Here is a 22,627-nt window from a genome sequence, read left to right as displayed (position 1 = left end):
GCATTGTAATATAGCTTAAGTCTGGAATTGTGATACCTCCAGTTTTTTGTTCTTTTTTTTCAAGATTGCTTTGGCTATTTGGGGTCTTTTGTTGTTCCATACAAATTTTAGGATTATTTGTTCTAGTTCTGTGAAAAATACTGTTGGTGGGTTGGAAAAGTGAGCAACTCTTGATTCGAGGTCATGAGTTCAAGGCCCATAATGGGTGCAGAGATTACTTAAATAAAACTTAAAAAAAAAAATGCTGTTGTTATTTTGATAGAGATTGCATTAAATCTGTAAAATGCTTTGGGTAGCAATTTTTGTGTGTGTGTGCTTCCATGACCATTTCATCTTTCCATTTCTTTGTGTCATCTTCAATTTCTTTCATTGATGTTTTATAGTTTTCAGAGTATAGGTCTTTCACCTCTTCAGTTTATTCCTAAGTATTTTATTATTTTTGGTGCAACTGTAAATGGGATTGCTTTCTTAATTTCTCTTTCTGCTGCTTCATTATTAATGTATAAAAATGCAAGAGAGTTCTGTACATTGATTCTGTACCCTGAAACTTCACTGAATTCGTTTATTGGTTCTAGTAGCTTTTTGGTGGAATTGTTAGGGTTTTCTATATATAGTATCATGTCATCTGCAAATAAAGTTTTACTTCTTCCTTACCAATTTATTATGTTGAGGTATGTTTGTTCCCTCTAGACCTACTTTGTTGAGGGTTTTTATCATGAATGGATGTTGTACTTTGTCAAATACTTCTGCACCTATTGAAATGATCCTATAGTTTTTATCCTCTCTCATCAATGTGATGTATCATATTGTCTGATTTGAGAATGCTAAACCACCCTTGCATCCCAGGAATAAATCCCACCTGATTGCGGTGAATGATTTTTTTTTTTTAAATGTTATTGTTGGATTCGGTTTGCTAGTATTTTGTTGAGGATTTTGCATCTATGTTCGTAAGAGATATTGGCCTGTGGTTCTCTTTTTTTGTGGTGTCTTTATCTGATTTTAGTATCAGGATGATACTGGCCTCATAAAATGATTTTGGAAGTTTTCCTTCCTCTTCTATTTTTTGGAGTAGTTTGAGAAGAAGAGGAATTGACTCTTTAAGTATTTGGTAGAATTCACCTGTGAAGCCATCCGGTCCTGGACTTTTATTTGTTGGGAGGTTTTTTTTTTTTTTTTTTTTTTAATGGATTCAATTTCATTGCTGGTAATCAGTCTGTTCAAATTTTCTATTTCTTCCTGCTTCAATTTTGGTAGGCTGTTATGTTTCTAGGAATTTATCCATTTCTTCTAAGCTTTCAAGTTTGTTGGCACACAATTTATCATAATAGTCTCTTGTAATTGTTTATATTTCTGTGGTGTTGGTTGTTACTTGTCCTCTTCATTTATGATTTTGCTTATTTGAGTCCTCTCTCTCTTTTTTCTTTTTGTTGAGTTTGGGTGAAAGTTTATCAATTCTGATCTTTTCAAAGAATTAGCTCCTTGTTTTTTTGTGTGTGTGTTTTTTTAAGATTTTATTTATTTATTTGAGAGAGAGATCACAGAGGGAGAGGGAGAAGCAGACTCCCCGCTGAGCAGGGAGCCTGATGTGGGACTCGATCCCAGGAATCTGGGATCATGACCTGAGCCACAGGCAGACGCTTAACCGACTGAGCCACCCAGGCGCCCGAATTAGCTCCTGGTTTTATTGATCTATTGTTTATTCTAGTTTCCGTATCATTTACCTCTGCTCTAATCTTTGTTATTTCCTTTCTTTTTGCCGGTTTTGGGTTTTTTCTTTTTGTAGCTCCTTTATGTGTAACAGCTTACACACTTTGGGGAAAAAAGTGGCATTATCTGGTTGAAGTTGAACCTATGAACCAACACTACTCTTAGGTATGTAACTCCTGGAAAATCTCTTGTCAATTCAGAAATAGAGGGATATTTGAATAGTACTCTTGGTAACTATTTTGTTTTGTAAAAACAAAAACACAGGAAACCACCAAATATCCACCAACAGAAAATGAATAAATCATGGCATATTCATACAACATAATATATAAAAATAAAGCAACATTATAGGTATATCTCACAAACACTGAAAACAGCAAGTCACAGAATTATATTCACTGTTCATTTATATAAAAAACATGTGAAACAAAGTAGTGTATTATTAAGGGATACACTCATTTATGATAAAACGATAAAGACAATAAAGGAAATAATATGAAATTCATGATAGTGGTTACCTCTAAAGGAAAGGAGAGATGCTATCAGAGAAGAACATATGAGGAGGGGATCTCAAAGCAATGAGAATGCTATTTCTTAAGCAGGGTGGGTAGGTACATGATTCTTTTCTCCCCGTTCTTTAATAGCAAATGTTATAAATGCTATACTGAATCTATTCAAGATTTAATGAAAGCAAATTTTAAAAGATAAACCCCAAAATATCAAAAGTAAACACATGCAAAGGTATTAATTATTTTTAGGAATAAATGATTAACAAATGAATAGCAAACTAAAGTACCATTTAAACTGATTAACAACAAACATCCTACCTAAATGGCATTACTAAAGCAAGGTGTACTGAGAGTAGTACACTTGCATACTTGGCACTGTTAATACTTAGAAACTTTTTGGAATGCACGATATATTAAGGGCCAATAAAAATGTTCATGTACTTCGGCTCAGTCATTTCATGATTAAAATTTTAACAAAAGAAAAAAAGAGGCACAGCCACTGTGGAAAATAGTACAGAGGCTCCTCAAAAAATTAAAAACAGAAATACCATATGATCCAATAATTCCACTAGTGGGTATTTACCTAAAGAAAATGAAAACATTAATTATAAAGGACACATGCATCCCTATGTTTACTGCAGCATTATTTACATTAGCCAAGATATGGAAGCAACCTAAGTGCCCACTGACAGATGAGTAGATAAAGAAGATGTGAGATACACACACACACACACACACACACACACACACACAGAGGAATATTACACAGCCATAAAGGGAAGACATCTCGCCATTTGTGACAACATGAATGGACCTAGAGGGTATGATGCTAGGTGAAATAAGTCAGACCGAGAAAGACAAATACCATATGATTTCACTTATATGTGGAATCTAAAAAACAAATGAACAAACAAAAAGCAGAATCAGACCTATAACTACAGAGAACTAATGGTTGCCAGAGAGAAGTGCGGTAGGGAGATGGGCAGAAAAGGTAAAGGGGACTGGGCGACACAGGCTTCCAGTTCTGCAATGCATCGGTCACAGGCACACAAGGCACAGCACAGGGAATGCAGCCAACGGTCCTGTACTAGTGTATGATGACAGACAGTAGCTATACTTGGGCTGAGCACAGCGTAAGACACAGGGAAGGTGAAGCACTGTGCTGCACACCGGAAACTGACGTAGCACTGCTGTGCCAACTACACGAAAAAAACAAAACAAAAAACACTTAAAAAAAAAAAAGATCCAATGCACTGGTGAACACACCACACTTAAATTCAACTTAAATTCAAATAGGGGCTCCTGGGTGGCTCAGTCGTTAAGCGTCTGCCTTCAGCTCAGGTCCTGGGATCGAGCCACACGATTGGGCTCCCTGCTCTGAGAGAAGCCTGCTTCTCCCTCTCCCACTCCCCCCCTGCTGGTGTTCCCTCTCTGTCTCTCCCTCTGTCAAATAAATAAATAAAATCTTTAAAAAAAACCAAACAAACTTAAATTCAAATATTTAATGAAATAATATAATCATTAGAAAGCTTTAGCTTTAATTGAAAAATAAAAAGATTATATGTATACTGTGAGTTTTATAAATATATATGCATACTGATATAAAAATAAAAGGTAACACAAAAATAAAAAAGCATGACCAACAAAATAATAAATAATAAAAAAGGCTGTAACTTTCTTGATAAAGTTTATGTTATGGAGTGGGGTTTTTTTTTTTTTTTTTGTCTTTTTGTCATTTAAAAAAACCTTCTCTACAGTTGGTGGTAATACTTAAGAGTCCAGCAGACTACAGAAATTGATCACCTTATCATCAATATACACAAGGAGGAGGACATGTGACTTAAAATGTAGTCAAAACAACAGCAGGGAAAGAAGTAACTGTCTATACTTAAATGTCTATGACCTAAAGAAGTATGTATTGTTCCAAGATCATCTGGCACACAAAGATAGGAGGGTGTTTTTGGTTGTTATCCGAAACTTCCCTAATAATAAAAATAATGCTAGGAATCAGTCAATTCTACAAGTATAAAGTAGATTTCTTTATTTTACTACCACAGTTCATCTACTCCATACACTAGAAGCTATGTTTCCTGTTGTCTCCTAAAACCAAACTTAGAAGGTGGTCTGCCACAATAATCAGATTCTGGAATCTCAGATTTCCGATGAAGCTTTCTGAAGCCTTTTTAAAAGATAGTCACCATGGTCAGGCAGGAGAAATTGATAGGAATTCATGATAGCTATTGCAGTGAGAACGGGGGAAATTCCATCTTAAAATACTTGAACGTGTTAGCATTCCTCGTAATTTTCTGATGACAAAACTGATGTGAAATTATTTCTACCCCTGATAAAGTTGGTTCAGTATATGACTTGATAAGAGAAACCATAAACGGGAGTCAAAGACTGGGTTCTAATGCCGCTTTGTTAGGTGACCATCATGTCATTTACTGAATGGTACACAAGGCTCTCTTACGATCCATTCCCAGTCGGCTTACCCAGTATTTGACTGCTTGTCTTTACAGAGTCCATGGTTCCAGCTTCATTAAACTATTCACTTTTCTCAGAACAGTCTCTGAACTTTGCACATGCTGGGTTTTTTTTCCTTTTCTATTTAGTATGCCCTGCTCCTCGTTTCTGCCTGAAAAACTAATATCCATCCTTCAAGGTCCATATCAAATGTCGACTTCTGTGGGAAATCTTCCCTGGCATCACCATGTAAAATTAATCATTCCCTCTATTGTCAAGCTTACAGTGTTGGTAAAGCAGGAATCAGTCTCAAGTTGATAAATGACTTTTTTCCTATTGTTTCAAAATTTAATATTTGCCCAACACCTATTTATTTTGTGCCAAGTATTATCTATGCAGAAAAGAGTTAACTGCAGGCCTGAGACTGCTACCCTTTTCAAAGGCCTATTTGCAAGGCTGGCCCTTGGTTAGCAGCTGGGAATTTGGATTTCGGGAGGTAATCATTCCCAGAAGATAAGAGTGGCTCACTGTGCCTACACTATTTATACAAACGTTATGGCTTATGCTGAACACCTGCTTTCAGAATTCTGGTACCTGCCAGGGAGAAGGGGCCTATAGGAACAGCCCTCAACAACAATCTTGGCCCGGAGTCTCTATTCAGTAGCTTCCGGGTAGACAACATTTCACCCATGCTATCCCAGCTCATCCCAGCTCACGGCTGGAGGAGTCAGGAGCGCCTGTGTGAACCCCCTGAGAGAGGATTCTAGAGTCTATACCTGGATCCCCCCAGACTTCACGCACAGTGCCTTTTCCCTTTGAGGGTTTTTACTTTGTCCCTTTCCATAGAAATCAATCACAGCCGTGACTACAACTATATGCGGAGTCCTGTGAGTCCTCCTAGCAAATCATTAAAACTGGGGGTGGTCCTGGGGACCCTGAGACACCCATATATTATTTCATCTAACTTGCACAACCTCCCTGTGGGAAGTAGATTATTATTATCATCCTTATTTAATAGATTAGAAAATGATCACAGAGATTAAATGACCTGGAATAGAACACACAATGACAAAGACAAGATTTGAACACAAATTTTCTGCTTCCAAGTTTGTTGCTTGTATGTTTCCTGAGGGAAGGGAAGCAAAAACTTTCACACTGAAGGTTCACAATAAATAACAACTCTCAGGTTAAACAGCTAACTAGTCTAATAATAGTTCCATGTTAAAAAAATGTTGAGTCTAGGCTTTTCTCATCTTTAAAAATATGGCAATATAGAGTATTAGAGGTGGGGGGATATGTATACACCCTGAAGGAATAGTAAGTTATACACAAACTTAGTCTTTGTGAGCCACTTCCTAGATTTTCTCTTTTCAAGAGTCCCTTAAGACCCTTACACCATTCTGTGGTTTGGACATTCTCAATTTGAGGGTCTTTACACAGGAAGCCTTGAGTACCTTTTAGTAAAATCTTTGAAGCACAGTCGTAGTTTATTATGATGTCTGAAGAGCTTTGGGTCACTGGGTATTTCAGACAGAAAAACCTGGGCAACTTCCAAAGGCCCCTGTAAAATAAGAAAATAAAACAAGTGTGTTTTTGTCTTCTCTAAAATCAGAGGTATAATTTACCCAAATGATTTTTTCTTAGCACTAAGATGGCTGCATTTAAGCATAATGCAGATATGTCTATGTCTATATTAAAACTTCTCAGGGCACTTGGGTGGCTCAGTCAGTTCACGTCTGACTCTTGATTTCCGCTCTGGTCATGATCTCAGAATCCCGTGTCCGGCTGTGGGCTCAGCAGGGAATTTGCTTGAGATTTTCTCTCTCTCTCTCTCTCCCTCTGCCTCTCCTCACCCTTGAGTGTACTCTCTCTCCCTCTAAAATAAATACACCCATCTTTAAAAACAAAACCAAAATACAAAAAAACCTTCTCACAGACAGATTCTGGCCATATTATTTTTAGCTTCTCCTAATGCCAAATCTATATGCTTAGGTACTGTAATTAAATTGCTGAGTATTTTTCAAAGAAAAACAGTAGGAGTTCAAGGATTGACTATTATATTTATCAATACATTTTGCCTTGTACTTTTTACATTCCTTAATTTACCCTGGATGCAAACAGTTGTCAAGCCACTGGTTATTAGATACTTGATTCTGCTAAAATAGCTTCCCTCAGTATTCCAAATGTGTTCTAACACTGCAAGTTAAAGACAATCCCTTGTGAGTGTTGTATCATTTGGAAGTAAAACCCCCAAATCATGTATGTTTTTAGGGGTAAAGGTGTTAAAACATTTCTTTCACTTTGGTACGGCACTTTTTGGCTTTGCTTCTTTAACCTAAAATATAGGTAAGATATATAATATGAATTCTTACTTGAAGCCTTTCTGGATTTTCCCTTACCCTGGAATATTCCCTAATCATCAGCAAGAGAATCTGAATGAACCCATTACAAGGAGATAAACGGGGATGGCTTCTAATCTGCACATGACAAAGCACCAAACAATAATATCTTATGTACATATATTATTAAAATTTTCAGAGTGATTCCACATATTTCCTCCTCATGACTCAATGGGAAGGAGATCTGGAGAAGATAACATCAGGGAATATCTAAGGAAGTAGGCATTCACATGTACGAAGAGAGTTTCTGAAAACAAGACCTTTTTAGATCACGTTCTTTCAGTACGAGGTTTTTGTTTTTTTAAAGATTTTGTTTATTTTTTGACAGAGAAAGAGAGACAGCGAGAGAGGGAACGCAAGCAGGGGGAGTGGGAGAGGGAGAAGCAGGCTTCCCGCTGAGCAGGGAGCCCGATGCGGGGCTCGATCCCAGGACTCTGGGATCATGACCCCAGCCGAAGGCAGACGCCCAACCGACTGAGGCACCCAGGTGCCCCTCAGTACGAGGTTTTAAAGGAAGGGCCATTTTAAGTGAATCAGTTCCTTCTTAATAGAATGTTTAAGAACAGACAGGTAGAAAAATACAGGCAGTACGGAGGGCAGGCATGAAAACCTTCATAACTGCGATTATACTAAAAAGATTTTTTTTTCAGTCTATTTTCATTTATACTTCGTGTCTTTTGCAAACCACTCCTAACCCACCTATCTTTTTCCACTTGCTCAGACACTCGTGGCCTTTGTGAAACATAATCAGGAAATCCTTCCCAATTCCACTTACGACGGCCATCACAGAGTACCAGCAAAAAGCACTAACCTGATTCACTGTTGTGCCTACAGACCCCTGGAGAACCATCTGAAGCATTTTGGGGTCTGCTGGATCCTGATGTGTTGCAAATGCCAACTCCTGGGTCTTTTTCTGCATGTCTTCAATAGCAACTTCAATTGGAGTTAAGATGATCTGGGTGAAATAACATCTAGTAGGTCAGTGTACTGATCGAAAACTATTCAATGAGCCTGATATATAATCATTTTTTTAAAAAGTGGAGACCAACTATAAAACTGTTTTCTAATAATAGAATTCCAAACTTTGGATCCCTAAATTGGGGAGGCAGGGGAGCCAACCTTTTAATGCATAAGCTGAGGGTAAACTAGGGATTTAGAAAAGAAGCCAAAGTTAATGACTCAAAAATGGGTAAAGTTCTAGGATGCTGCCACGTGAGGGGCGGTATGTAACCCTACAGCCACACTATTCTCACACGGCTCCAGTGTCTCTGTTTCACAAATCCTATTCCCGTTTGTGGACTTACCTCCTCTTTGTGAGTGACATTGACCCTTGTCTTAATATAAGGAAAGGCATGAGAAGTAGTCAGAATGGTCTTCCGTTTGAACTGTTCATGAAGTTCCCCATGGGCACGGCCGTCCAAAGTGAAAGGCGTACAGTACATGAAACGGCGAAGATTATAGTTTTTGTCAAAATAGGTGATTCTGTCCTTCATCTCGTATGTGTCAAAGTACGGTTCCACATAGGTTATCTGAATATATGCCTGGGGATTAAAAAAAAAAAAAAAAAGGCCTTCATTTTCTCACTGTTAAATCATCATTTAATCCTTCTCCCACAAAATCATGGTCTCAGAGCTACACCTGCGTGGCATTCGGTCTCACCCACCATACCTTATTAGGATCTAATTTACACTTGTCTACAGGATTAGAGTCCTTGATTACTTCAACCACATCCTCTCCAAATCTTTCTCCATAAAATCCCTACAATGAAAGAAAAAGAAACCTTTTACATGAAGTTAACATTAGTGGAGAACAGAGAAGGCCTCTGAGGGAGACTTCTGAGCAAAATTAGGCCATTTAGTGAGTTCTTGTACAACCATCTGAGTAATTACAAAATAATTATTTAGGTTCACAAAAATTATATTAGCCTATTTATTTGATATTATTTATATCTACTCACTTTAATACAAAATAGAAGAACAATTTTCTACAATAAAAGTACAGGATTCCATAAGGGATCCTCAAGAAAAATAAAAAGGGAACAGAAAGCAGAACCAAAGAAACAAGGTATCTTTGATGTATAGGACCTTACTTTTATTGAGTTTGATGTGGCCTGATTTCTTGCAGACATGGGTCAATGAACCAACATTCATTTTTATGAATGATTTAATATTCCAGAGTTTTCAAATAAAAGCGTTGATCTGCTGAAAGTTTCATACTGGTTTAGATTTTGAAAAGGCAACCCAGTCAAGAATGTAGTGACTTTCCCAGATAACACAGAGGAGCAGCATGGGCAACAGATGGAGCTACTCAAGAGGAAAAATTACATCTGAATCTTCAAAGGAGAACCCCTACTCTTCCCTCAAAGATAATTTTTATGATTGAGTAAATTTGGAAAATACTGTCTCAGTATTTCCCAAGACTTACTTAGCTCTTGAAAAATAAAAAGTCACACTTTAAGCCAATTTATGGAAGGTGAGCCCAGGGAAGTCACCAATAAGAATACAACATTCAAGAAATTAATAGGAGCTGAGAATTAAAACAAGCCCAGAACACTGCTTCTCAAACTCTTATGTGAATACAAGTCACCCAGGGATCTTGTTAAAATGGAGGTTTTAATTTAGAATATCTGAGGTAGGTAGGGTCTGAGATTCTACATTTCAATCTCCTAGATGAGGCCAGTGCTTCTGGTCCATGGGCTGCATTTTGAGTAAAAAAGAATAGAGAGACGTTGGAAAGACTAACTATAGCAGAAAAGATTGGTAAACCTCATAAATATGAAAATTAGTCATTCATGGTGAAAATGAAGAAGTTCTAAAGGTTAAGGGGTTCTAAGAAGTGTTTTCAGGGTATGATTTCAGGCTTTTGATTTCTAAAGGATTCTCACTGGGAATCAGGCCAAAGAGATAATGCACTTGGGTCAGAAATTTCTTGGGGTTCCAGTTCCATCATCAGTTGCTACTTAACTCCTTATGCCTTTTACTGCAAAATGTAGATAATACTATACATTTCTCTGTAAATCACAGTAATTCTGAAGGTTGTAGCGGTTTCTAAAATATGCGTGAAAGGGGCACCTGGGTGGCTCAGTCATTAAGTGTCTGCCTTCGGCTCAGCTCATGGTCCCAGGGTCCTGGGATCGAGCCCCACATCGGGCTCCCTGCTCGGCGGGAAGCCTGCTTCTCCCTCTCCCACTCCCCCTGCTTGTGTTCCCTCTCTCGCTGTGTCTCTTTCTGTCAAATAAATAAAATCTTAAAAAAGATAAAATAAAATAAATAAAATAAAATAAAATATGTGTGAAAAAAGAGCCTCAAAAAAAAGTTTATATTATTTTACTGTTGCCATAGAAGATTTGAAGGATTTGAAAGATTATTACTGCAGCTATCAAAAAATCCTTAGTCTCTAAAGGAGTAGTTTATTTGGCAGATCTGGCTTATTAAATGATTCGATCTGGATCTGAAAGTCAATTCATCATAGAGAATACAAATTAAAGATGACATTTATAAACTACCACAGCATTCACCTCCAATCTGTGAGAGATCTCTGCAAGTTTGGTTATTGCAGGCTCCTTGTAAACAAATTCCTGTTCATCCAAATCCCCGAACTTGGTTCCATAAAAACCAACACGAAAATAGGTGCCAAACATCCGCTTACCATCCTAGGCGTAGGAAAACAAAGAAACTTTAATACAAAGTTTTTTTTTGTTTTTCACATTATGTTTACATTGCTATAGCATAAAATTCTCAAAACATTGCAAAAAGATTTCATTCAAAATTACAAAATTTTATTGTTTCTCAAATGAAGGTAAAAACAAAGTAAATATTCTTTCTTTTTCGTTATTTCTAACAACTAACATTCTGCAATTAGGGCTTTTATCAAGTGTCTGAATCACATATGTTTTATGTTTTTCAGAGTTTGTACCAAGTGACTACCTCACATTGGTCTATGTTTTTAAGTCCCTATACTTTGAGATAAATCATTTTCCTTATTGAAAGAAAAGATGCTTTGTATAACAAGAACTGTGTCTTAATTATTCTGAAATTATAGCATACCAAATAAAGTTAAATTTAAAAATAACATTAACATTTTTAGTTAGCGTTTGCCTTCATACAATCTTTATACATGTCATCAATGAGGTCATAACAGTTAGGAGCCAAGTATACAGCCCCCGGCATAGGGGACTCAGGAAATGGCAAGACCGTGCAGAAGCCCTGAGGCAGACAATTTACAATGGGTGTCCCTCTCTCGATAAAAATACTTCTATGTGGAAGAGTAACAAAAAATGGAACAGAAAGGGAAAAGTGCATGAGATAAGAAAAAAATGTGACACGAGTTGGTTACTCTCAAGTCCCCAAACCACCCGCTGCATACATTAACCACACATTCAAGTACAAAGTACACTAAGACTATCTGAACTCTTAACAGCACATTTGAGCACAAATTCCTTCAATAAAGATAAAATATTTGGAAGCTTTCTATGCAATTCTTACAATTTATTTACAAGTATGTTTCAGAAGGGGGTGCCTGGGTGGTGCCTTTGGTTAAGCGTCTGATGCTTGGTTTCGGCTCAGGTCCCGATCTCAGGGTTATTAGATCGAGCCCCGTGGTGGGCCTGCTTAAGACTCTCGCTCTCCCCTGCCCCTACCTCCCCTCAAATAAATAAATAAATCTTTAAAAAAACAAGATGTTTCCGAAGGATTTTGTGGTAGTGCCTATATACACAGTCTCACATAAGTATTTAAAAACCTCTGAATTCTCTTTAAGCCTAATCTGTCTTACACTTACTTGTCCTATATTGAGTTCTTACTGGAAAGGCTAAAGGATATGTAAAATAAGTCACAAATGAAACAGATAATTAAGCAAATCAGGAAACTCTGATCCTTAATTTACTAGTTTCATAACACCAAAAAAAATAAAGTACAGTGACTAAAAATATCCCCACATTTCTATCCAGGAGAAATGAAGTTTTGAAGACAAAAATGTCTTTGGAGCTAAAAAAGAAAAAAAAAAAAAAAACCTTGAGGTTTCTAGTCTAAAAATTTTTTTCACAGTTATTTCAAAATTTAACACATATAAAAATTAACTGAGTTCCTACAGCAAATGAAATCTCTCTAGAAAAAAAGGTATTCAATCAAAATTCTGATTAAAACCATCCATAAGCCAATGAAACAATATAACAGCAAATTTTGACATAATCAAGGAATGAAGGCACTGCATGGAAAATAAAAATGGCGTTTGAGAAAATTAATACCTTGTGATTATTATGTTTCAAAAATGTCATACACATATATACACATACATTTCTACTTTTAGAAACCACAAATAGTAAAATTTTGTTATTCTGGCCAAACTCCTCTCAGAGGTGTCCAACTTAAAATGCTATTCCACATCTTTAATATTGTGGCCTTTTAAATATTTGAAGACCGCGATTAGGACTTGTTTCCTTTAGCTAAACTTTCCAGTTCCCAATCATCTTTATATGATAGGAATTACTATCATGTTTGCATTTTATTAGTTTTTCAATGCCACCTTTCAAAGTGTGGCATCTCAGAAACACACAGAATACTGCTGATGTGATCTGATCAGTGCAGGGATCAGTGGGCTCACTGCCTCCCATATGAACTTGAATTTTATTAATGCAGCTTATACCCAGTTACTAAGCACTTAAAGCTCTTTTTATTTACTTTCTTATACTGACATTCAGTTCAAGGAAAAAAAATACTGAGTGCTTATAATGTGTTAGACACTGTTCATCGTCAGTAATATGAAAATAAAAATGAGAAGATTTCGTTCCTCAAGAAAGTAAAGGATATACTCAAATAATTACAATACAAAGGGTTATGTGTTATAATAAAAAGTGGAATCAAGAAAGGAAAGATTAATCCTGCTGGACCCAGGTCACAGAAGAGGTGACACACAGAGTTCTACAAGTCAGAAGAACAGCTAACTGGATGTAGGAAGGAAGGAAAGACCATTTCAGCAGAGAGAGAAAGAAAGAAAAAAGAAAGAAGATAAAAGCCATGAAACAGAATGTGAGGGAAACCATTCATCCATTCACAGATTGACTGAGTGCCTACCATATATGTCAGCAAACTGTTCCAGGCATTTGTGATAAATCAGTGAACAAAAGAGACAAAGGCGTGGTCAGGGTAGGTCTAGAGGTGGCATCTGAGCAAAGATGTGGAGGAGGTGGGAGAATTATTCATGTGGATCTCTGGGGAGAGCACTGCAGGCAGAAGAGCGAGCCAGTGCACAGGTCCCAGGACAGAGCCTATCCAGTATGTTTGAATAACAGGAAGGAGGCCGGGGAATTGAAGGGGAGTGTGCAAGAGGCAGAATGGAGTAGATCAGAGAGGTAACTCTAAGGAGTTACTGGAATTGAGAATGAATGTGTGTGCACTGGAATGGGGGAGGGAACAGAAGGAAGGCTAAGAGTTTGAGTAAATTTATTTTCAATTTACAAAAAGTTCTATAGTGTAAAACCACTGACTCTTACCATGTTCATGAACCCATAATCATATAGCTTCTTCCTCACCAAAAACGTCACTTCATCTTATTTCTTCTTCAGAGTTTTAGACCACAAGAGGACACTTGTTTTCTACTTTCCTATAACCTAGCTTCTATTTTTCTAGCATTACCTTTCCTTACTGTCATGAATTCTTTCTGAATTTCCTATCATTCCCACACTCCAATTTATTCTTCTATTTACTGATCCTACCATCTCCTGGGTGATGCGACCACATCGCAGACAAGCAAAACCCATCTACTCCTCCCTCCACGTCTCTAATGGTTGAAATGTCTTATGACGAATGGACCGCAAATTTTTTCTAGTTTTGTTATCTTTAATGCAAGAACACTCTGTGGGGCTAGTTTTGTATTTCTACAATGACATCACTACTAAAACTTTTATCCACACCCAATTGTTTTCTGCTATGCTTCCTTCAAGGTTATTGATTTCCAGATAGGCACACCAGTATTTCATACAGTAGTAATCACCCTCCTCTTCTACTCAATCTATTCCTCTTATAGAACACAAACACTTTCATCAGTTTAGTTAGTAGTAGATGTCAACTTGGGAACATAACACCTCCTAGATTTCATTAGCCAAATTGTGTTAAGATTTCAAGTAGCAATAATGATAATGATGATGATGATGTTATAGTAACAACAATAAAAATAATAATCTCTGACATTTTTAAACTACTTACTATGTGCTAGACGCTATTATCCCCTTTACATGAATTATTCTTATCACAACTATGAGATAGGTACCATTTTTTTTTGCCCTCATTTTATAGATGAGGAAAAGTAACTTGTCCAAGGTCACATGTTAATCAGTGGTGGGGCTGAGAGCTAAATACCAATATATTTGACACCTGAAGTCCAAGTTCTTAATTAAGCTATATAAATTCCCATACCCTATATACTGATATACAAACATTAGGACATAAGTATGATCTCTGAGCCATCTTCCACTTCTGATGTTTTCCTTGAGAATTTTTGAGAATTTCCTTGAGTAAGTCTTTTGAGAATTAATGGGTACCTCCTACCCTATGCTTTGTCTTTTGCTGTATCACAACACTGTCCTCTCTACTCTAATATGATAAGCAGGTTGGTGGTTCACCTATGGAATATATTCTTCTAAGGTATAGCCTGTCACATTTCTTTTCAGAAGTTCAGTTTCAACCATTCCATGTCGTAGTCCAGGAAAAAGAAATCACATCTACTATCCTCTACACTGTGCATGTTTTCTGTCCAAGTCTTTCCTTTTTCTGAAAAGTAGCATAAAGGGCAGAACACGATCAGTGGTACTGCATCATCAGATGCTCAGTCATGGGTCTGTACCAATTATCAGGGAATCACCAACTACCCAAAAAGTGTCTCCTCCTGGAGATAAGAAGATTCTTCCCACCTATTATGTTTTCCTTAACTTTCTTTATATCTGACTTAACATTCCTGAGGTAAAGACTAGGCTTCTGGAATTTTTTCATTCCCTTCCTTCAGGGACTCCCCCCACCTCCATCATATCGCTGTTTCTAATTCTGCTCTACCTTTACTTGCTTAGATGAGTTAATTTATCTCACTTAGCTTTAGCATGGATTAAAGCATTAAAAACTCAACAGAAACCACTGCACCAAAACTATGGCCAGTATTTCTGAGCATATAAAACCCCCAAAACTATCTCATAGTCATGTCCATCCAGCCCAATGACAAGAGTTAAGATACAGCCCTTTTGCATGTTTTGATCTCAAAAGTTAGGGTACCCCACTTTTCTTTAGCAGTCCAGCAGAAAGAGTTTAGCTTCACAAAGCTAATAAGCCCTTCTCTAGCCTTTCTGGAGACGATAAAATATACCTAATACGGTAGTGATATTCCCTTTGAAGAAATATGTTGTAATCTTTTAAGAAAAAAAAAGAAAGGAGAAAGTGTCACATGACTATTACCGATGTTTGGGGATTGATTATTCTGAAAAATCCAAACTTGCATTAATTTATTTCTGAAACTGATCACTGTTGGGTACATGGATAAATGCTTCTTTTAAAAATGAAACACACACATGCAAAAAATGAAATCAGTATAAAAATTTCCATACAGAAATTCAGTATTTCTCTTTTCCTAAAAATTTTTTTAAAATGCAATCGTAAGAAAGAAATGATTAAAACACACTTTATTTCCTATTATTGCCAGAAAAAGAAATGGGCTTGGGAAAAGAGAAAATAAAGGTGAACACTAAATAGCCATTAAGGTACTGAGAGTGAAAGAGCAGGGAACAGCCACCATGATTTGTGACGGGTTCCTGATTGGTTCCTTTGCATGGTAAATACTTGACCAAATTGCTAAGTGTCAAGTTTTAGAGTTATCTTTTACACACACACACACACACACACACCCCTCAAAAGCTTTGCCAACTCCAATTATTTGTACCAAATCAAAGAGCATAATGAAAAATGAAACACACTGCCCAGAAGGGCTTTCCTGTAAGTCAGGTAGTGAGTTATCCATTCAAAGAGCCTTTCTACACAATGGATAAGTTATCCTTACTGGATATTAAACCAGTGAGTTCTCTGAGAATACTAGGATATTAGCTAGGAAACACAGCTTTTAGAAAAAAAACAAAATTACTGAAGTTTTCACAGAGTCAAAAAGAAAAATATTCACAAGATAGGAACTTACCACAATAGACAATAGTAAAAGTAGGGAGTAGGGTCAGCAACCAGGGGCAAGAGAGAAGAGAAAACAGAAAGCATTTTAATTAGGGAAATTTCAAAACAAATAAGCAGCAAATGGTGGCAAACACATTTTTAAAATGCAAGCATCCATTTAAGTTTTACAAGGGAAAAGCAAAAAACAAACGTGCAACAATTTTAGAAGCTACAAAGCTAAAAGTCCAGTGAAAGGTAGTGACAAGAATATAAACAGAAAAATAAAGTCTGCACGACTTTTATCATGCAATAAACATGATGACAGAATGATATTAATGTCATAACCAGTGAAAATTATACCTTTCAGGGGTCGATTTAGCATCAAGCCGACTAGTAATAAACTGCTCAGAGGTTTCAATATATCTTCTTTCATGCCTACTTTTCAGCTAATTTCATTTCATGTGAGGAAATCCATAAGGAACTTTACCATTCCTAGATTAACCATGGCAAGTCTCTTTCTGTTATCTCCTAACTGAGCCACAAAAATGAGGAATTATATATTAGATATTAATGAGGTCATACACATTGAATCTGGAGAATTAAGGTAGATATACAAGTACTGGCTTCATCTGAAGAAAAGCAGAAAGTAGGGACTAATTCAGGAATGGAGGAAACACAGTAGTAACATTTATTCCTAAGGTTTTCTATCTGGGTCCCCAAATAAGGACCGCAGTGCAAAACCAGAGAAAGCGTAAGCTGTTGAGCCAACGTGAATGTGACCTCAAAGTGAGAGGCAAAGCAGACAACTTTACAAATACACCTCGCTTAAAATAAACCTGATTTAGTAATACCCTGGCTTTACCTCATCAAAATAAATTAGGGCACATTTTCCAGAACTCTTTTCTTTATAGAAAGATTTAAAACAATAGCAATCAAATCTTTCTGGCTTTTTTCAGGTAAAATTCGATTCATACATTACTCTTCACAAGCCTACCTCCTACATAAAAGGAAGCGTATGTACTCTTCCACACAAATTATCAAACTGTCAGTAGAGGAGGTCAAAGTAAATTTCATGTTCTCCCACTCTCTTTATCCCTCCCACCAACAAAATTTAAATGACAAAGTGAATTTCTTCCCTCAGTAGTGCTCATACTCAAGGTGAAGTGACTCAAGATCAAATCAACACATTATTTCATCAATTCTGAGACGCACATTTTTTTGGCCCACATTTTAATATCCCTGATGTTGTGATTTAATACGTTTCCTTTTCTGTCTTAAAGGCATATAAAATAATGGTATGTCTTACAATTGATGGCGTCTTTGATCAGATGAAATATTGTATTTTCTATACACCTCTGAGCAATAACACATAAATCGACCTCTGTAAAATGAGGTGAAACAATATGGTTAAAAAAAGAAATCTGTGTGTAAATGTTGATGAAAGAAAATGCTTCAAAGGATAAAAACAAACTAAAGTGATGACAAAGTGGCTCATTTACCAAAGAATCTCATTAGTACAACATATGAATTTCCATGCACTGCCTACAACCTCTTAATAATAAATTGCTTAAAATAACTTAGAGTATTTTAACAAAATTTCTTTGGTTAATGAATTCAGTTGATAGCAGATAGCAACAGAATGCCCACAGCTAGCACATGTGGGCAAAGCATTGGCATAAGAAATCTCATCAAATCAATCTATTAGTGTCTTTAACTAACTAAAACATTACCTACCTCCCAGCCAGTACTCTGTATAATAAAAAGTAAAAAAGGGCAAGTCATAAAAAAAAAAACTGTTTTAAAAGAAAAAAAAAAAGGCCAAAGGAACTTGAGCAGTGTAAGGCACCATATACCATAAAATCTTCTCTGCGAACAGAAGACAGCAGGATATTTTTAACACCATATTCTTTCACTTAAGATCTGTGACAATTTCCTAAATTGCTTGTTCAAAACCTAAGTAGTTAAAATTTCACCTTTTAAAAACTTTAGAAAGAGAAACTATAAATTTTGGTGAAAAAGAGGCAGCTATGTGTTCCATTAATGTATCTGAATTAGACCTCTAACTCACGGGAGCTGTGCTTCACTGAACTACCCAGGGTAAACTGGAATAGAAATCGCAATTTTGCTCAAATGCCTATCATACAAATGGAGGAAAATTTCTTGCAAACTACTAGTTCCAGGTGTTCCAGACCTGACATGTAACTGACAGTGCATGTACACAACTGATTATTATAAGACCCACCTGTTACCATCATGAATCATAATAAATCTCTGGCAATTTCAGTGTTTTAGTAGAGGACAATAGAATATTGACTTAACAATAGCAGCCCTGTTTTAAGACTATTAAAGTTTTTCAGATTATATCAATTCATCCAGAATAGCTTAGTCCACAGCGAGAAAGAGGAGGTCAAGCTGACAGACAGTAGAACAGGACTAGTAATGAATACAAAAGTGGATCATCAGTATTCCACGTCCTTCTTGGATGAGGGTAGTAGCAGATAACAGCACAGGTAGTCTGGGGAAGGGAAGGGAAAAGTGGGGAAGGAGGCTCAACAGGATATTTCAGAGTATATTAAGAGAGCCAAGAATTTAGTTACAGGGAAATCAATTGCTAGTAGTCTACTTCATTTTTAAACCAAGCCTTATTTTGATTTTAATTTTGGTGATAATATGTGGATTCCATGAACTATAAACAAGTACTAAAATCATACTATTATAATTGAATAAGCATAAGACAACAGTTTTAGTCATTATTTTCACTAAATATTACTTTCATATTAGAAATATATTAAAGTATGATTGAATGGAACATCTAGGGAAAAACAGTTGAAGCTGAGGTGAAAACATTAACAATATTAGTTTATTAAACTTTCATATCATTTAATAAAAAACTAACAAATACAAAAACTTTTTTGGCAGCAAAAGAAATCAACTTAAAAATCAGATTCACAATTTTAACTCACATTTGAAACAGAAAAGAACTCACAATTTTAAAAATTTGCCAACTATTAATTTTTAAAAAGTGAATAAAAAAAACTATGTAGAAAGTTTATGATGATCATGATCTACTTTAGGTAAATTCATTTTTTGTTAATGAATCTTGCTTTGGCCATGAACCATCATTTTGACATTGTTCATTTGTAACCTGATTAAAATGGTCATTTCATCGGATCTACTTTGACATCAGGACAAAGCAACACTAATGCTTTCAGACAGTTTTCTCCATTTACACTGAAATTGCAATCATTACCTGATGAACAATTTTGCTGAATGCTTCTTGAAGTTTACCATGAATTGTGGATAGTTTCTTTGCATCCCGATTAGCTTCGTGAATAGGAATAAGTACTTTGTAAACCTCATTTACTGCCTCATACATGCCAGCCTATAAGAATAATGTTATAAGATATTGTTTTCTCTTACATCAATATGAAAGTAAAGAATTACAATTTATGAATTCACAATACTTCCACTAAGGCAATACCACTGAAGCTTTCCCAGTAGGACATAAAAACAAACACTACTAATTTTTAATTTTATCAAGCCTTAATAAAAGAATTTTGCACAACGCATTATCTCCTCTAGATGGATGGATATGTACGTGTGGGTATATTTTACACAAAAAACGTATATGCATATTTAAATTTCTATATAATTGAAATTGAACATTCTGATATCTACACAGTAATTACTTCACTAGTGTGTATGTGTGAGTACTTACATATGCATATAAACTGTGGCAGAAATTAATCCTGAGCAGAAGAATAAAAGAAATCCAAGTACTACATTAGTCACAGACACCAGATAACCTGTGGCATCCTGGCAAACTAAAATTATTTACATTTCTAAAATATTAAATTGGTACAGGAAATCTTTTTTTTTTTTTTTAAAGATTTTATTTATTTATTTGAGAGAGAGAATGAGAGACAGAGAGCATGAGAGGGAGGAGAGTCAGAGGGAGAAGCAGACTCCCCGCTGAGCAGGGAGCCTGATGTGGGACTCGATCCCGGGACTCCAGGATCATGACCTGAGCCAAAGGCAGTCGCTTAACCAACTGAGCCACCCAGGTGCCCCTGATACAGGAAATCTTATTGGAAATATCCTGTGGGAAAAAAATCAGTGATCTTTCACCAGATTTAAGAAGGTTCTGAGCTACCAGATTTTATTGCCCTAGAGGCCAATGGCCGGCCAAGGGCTACTCTGCTTACAACCACAGTGAGGGACAACATGTGTTTGTACTGTTACTCCGTTTTCTTATCCTTAATAACGGGTTGGTGGCTGTAATGAAGGAAGAAAGAGAGATTTTCCAAGAGCTGCTGAGTTCTATTACCTCACAAATCAACATATTTTCCCAAGGAAATAAACATATGGTTCTTAAATTTTCTAGTAAAAGTTCACAGGAGTTTAAGCAATCATGTAACTGTAATAGTGAAAGATATACAGTATAACTAAAATGCCTCAGTAATTATTGTAATTAAGATTAGACAGATTAGGGGGTGCCTGGGTGGCTCAGTCAGTTAAGTGTCTGCCTTCTGCTCAGGTCATGATCCCGGAGTCCCAGGATCTTCTCCCTGTGTCCCTCAGGCTGTTCATGAGCTCTTTCTCTCTCTCTCTCTCACTCTCTCTCTCTCTCAAATAAATTAATAAAATCTTTTAAAAAAATTTAAAAAAAAGAAAATTTAAACAGATTAGTTGAAAAACAGTGAATTTCATAATTACATGCTATTACAAAAAAACTTCTATAATACAGGCCATTGTATTACTATGAATTATTAAAATTACACACACACACAGAGTGTGTATTTATTAAAATATTCCATTAATAAGAAAAAACACTTCCCCACTGCTAGTTCAGATCACTTAAAATGAAACTCAAGCAGCAGGGATCAAGGAGAGCAATCAGGACATTCGAGGTCCTCAGGAAATTTTAAAATGGCCAATTACCTAACATTCTTAGAGTCTCAGAATAATTATATTTAAATAAGCTGGTTCTTAGTGGGAATAATGGTGAAGAGGATGGTAATGCCAAACACTAATACTTACTTGGAGCCAGGCACCATGATAAGCACTTTACATATATTAACTCATTTAATCCTAACAGCATTCCCATGCGATTCCTACTACTATTAGATGCATTTAATGGATGAGAAAAGCGAAGCACTGATAGGTTGAGTAATTTGTGCCCGAAGTGAGAGAACTACTAAGGTAGCAGAGCCAGGATATGCATTCTGGCTGTATGCCTTCTAAATAGATGCCCTTAACCAACACATCGCAGGGTAGGGTTAAGGCCAGGAGAATAACCAATTCCCTACAGCAGTATGATGGTGAAGAAGGGCAGCATTGCATATTATGTTAAGCTTCCCCCTTACCCTAACATGAATTTCATAGTCTCCTAAACCTTGGCACTGGGACACTAAATACCCAACAGAAATGTCAGAGAAAGCAGGTGTCCCTATTACCATAGTTTAAGAAAGTAAGCAGGGCTAGCTCTCTTTCCCTTCTCCAATAATCATCCTATCATGGATCAATAAGACTGCTTCAATTCTTCACATACAGATAGGGAGGGACAAGGACTGGGCTTATAACATGGTACAGGCAAGGGATCAAGGACATAGTTCATAAAGCTCCTGGTAAGTAAGCTCCAGGTCTCTAACACCTTCCTAATAGGGCTCACTATGCCCTATTAGGAGATGAGGGGCCATAATTTTCCTGAGCACCAGGGCAACATCCAAAACACTCAAAAGAAGATTCTCCCTGTCATCCAACAGACCAGCTCTAGAGCTAGAGCCACATGAGTCTCCTCAAATAGGAAGTTAAAATCATCCAGAGGTTTTCTTTTTTGTTCTGATTTTTAATTTTAAGGTTTTAGAAAATGTTTGGTGGTAAAAGTTTTATAAACCAAAAAAAAAAAAATCTGTTATAGATTAAGTGATGGTTCATAAATAAGCAAATGAAAAATACTGGAGGAAATGACAGGTTATTAAGACAAAAAGGAGTTAAGCAGTGATATATCTACAGAGAAAATCTGTTCCTAGACAGTTTTTAAGGTGCTTGGAGAAAACTATCATAAGGAAAAGCAGGGTCATAGGCAGAGAGAATATACATATTATGAATAATTCAGAGGTATGTATCTGTGGAAAGAGAATGAACAGGAGTCATCTACCATAGAGAAAGAAGCAGCTGCTTGTTCCAGTAATCCCACGAGTCCTGACTCAGTAAAGTACTTTCCAGAGCAGATACCTTCTTCATCTGGAGATACCACATCATCTGAGACTGCAGATTCTTCTAAAACATTAGATGAAATATTCTGGGGGAGAAAATTAAAACAGCTTTTGAAATGGAATTAACTTCTTAGCATGAAAGATGTATATAAGGAAGTAACTGAAGATGAAATATTAATACAAGCTTGGATTAA

At 36.4% G+C, this 22,627-nt stretch overlaps 1 protein-coding gene across 15 annotated transcripts in view; it reads right to left on the bottom strand.

The window, feature by feature from the left end:
- Nucleotides 1–22,627, bottom strand: part of DOCK7 (dedicator of cytokinesis 7) — a 215,382-nt gene that overhangs the window by 4,665 nt on the left and 188,090 nt on the right. For 10 of the 15 annotated variants that reach the window (XM_032427391.1, XM_032427424.1, XM_032427434.1 and 7 more), the window contains 8 exons: nucleotides 22,376–22,519; nucleotides 19,466–19,597; nucleotides 17,950–17,964; nucleotides 10,596–10,721; nucleotides 8,747–8,836; nucleotides 8,383–8,619; nucleotides 7,890–8,033; nucleotides 6,134–6,240 (listed from right to left, as the gene is read on the bottom strand). In XM_032427391.1, the coding sequence (XP_032283282.1) occupies nucleotides 6,134–6,240; nucleotides 7,890–8,033; nucleotides 8,383–8,619; nucleotides 8,747–8,836; nucleotides 10,596–10,721; nucleotides 17,950–17,964; nucleotides 19,466–19,597; nucleotides 22,376–22,519 (995 nt within the window). Of the gene's footprint in view, nucleotides 1–6,133; nucleotides 6,241–7,889; nucleotides 8,034–8,382; nucleotides 8,620–8,746; nucleotides 8,837–10,595; nucleotides 10,731–17,949; nucleotides 17,965–19,465; nucleotides 19,598–22,375; nucleotides 22,520–22,627 lie in introns of all 15 variants that reach the window. The other 5 variants (XM_032427399.1, XM_032427451.1, XM_032427415.1 and 2 more) reach the window with 1 other exon arrangement.

This window comes from Phoca vitulina, unplaced genomic scaffold (assembly GCF_004348235.1).
Source record: "Phoca vitulina isolate PV1807 unplaced genomic scaffold, GSC_HSeal_1.0 scaffold2, whole genome shotgun sequence".
NCBI classification, from domain to species: Eukaryota; Metazoa; Chordata; class Mammalia; order Carnivora; family Phocidae; genus Phoca; species Phoca vitulina.
This window is presented reverse-complemented; position numbering and strand designations above follow the sequence as displayed.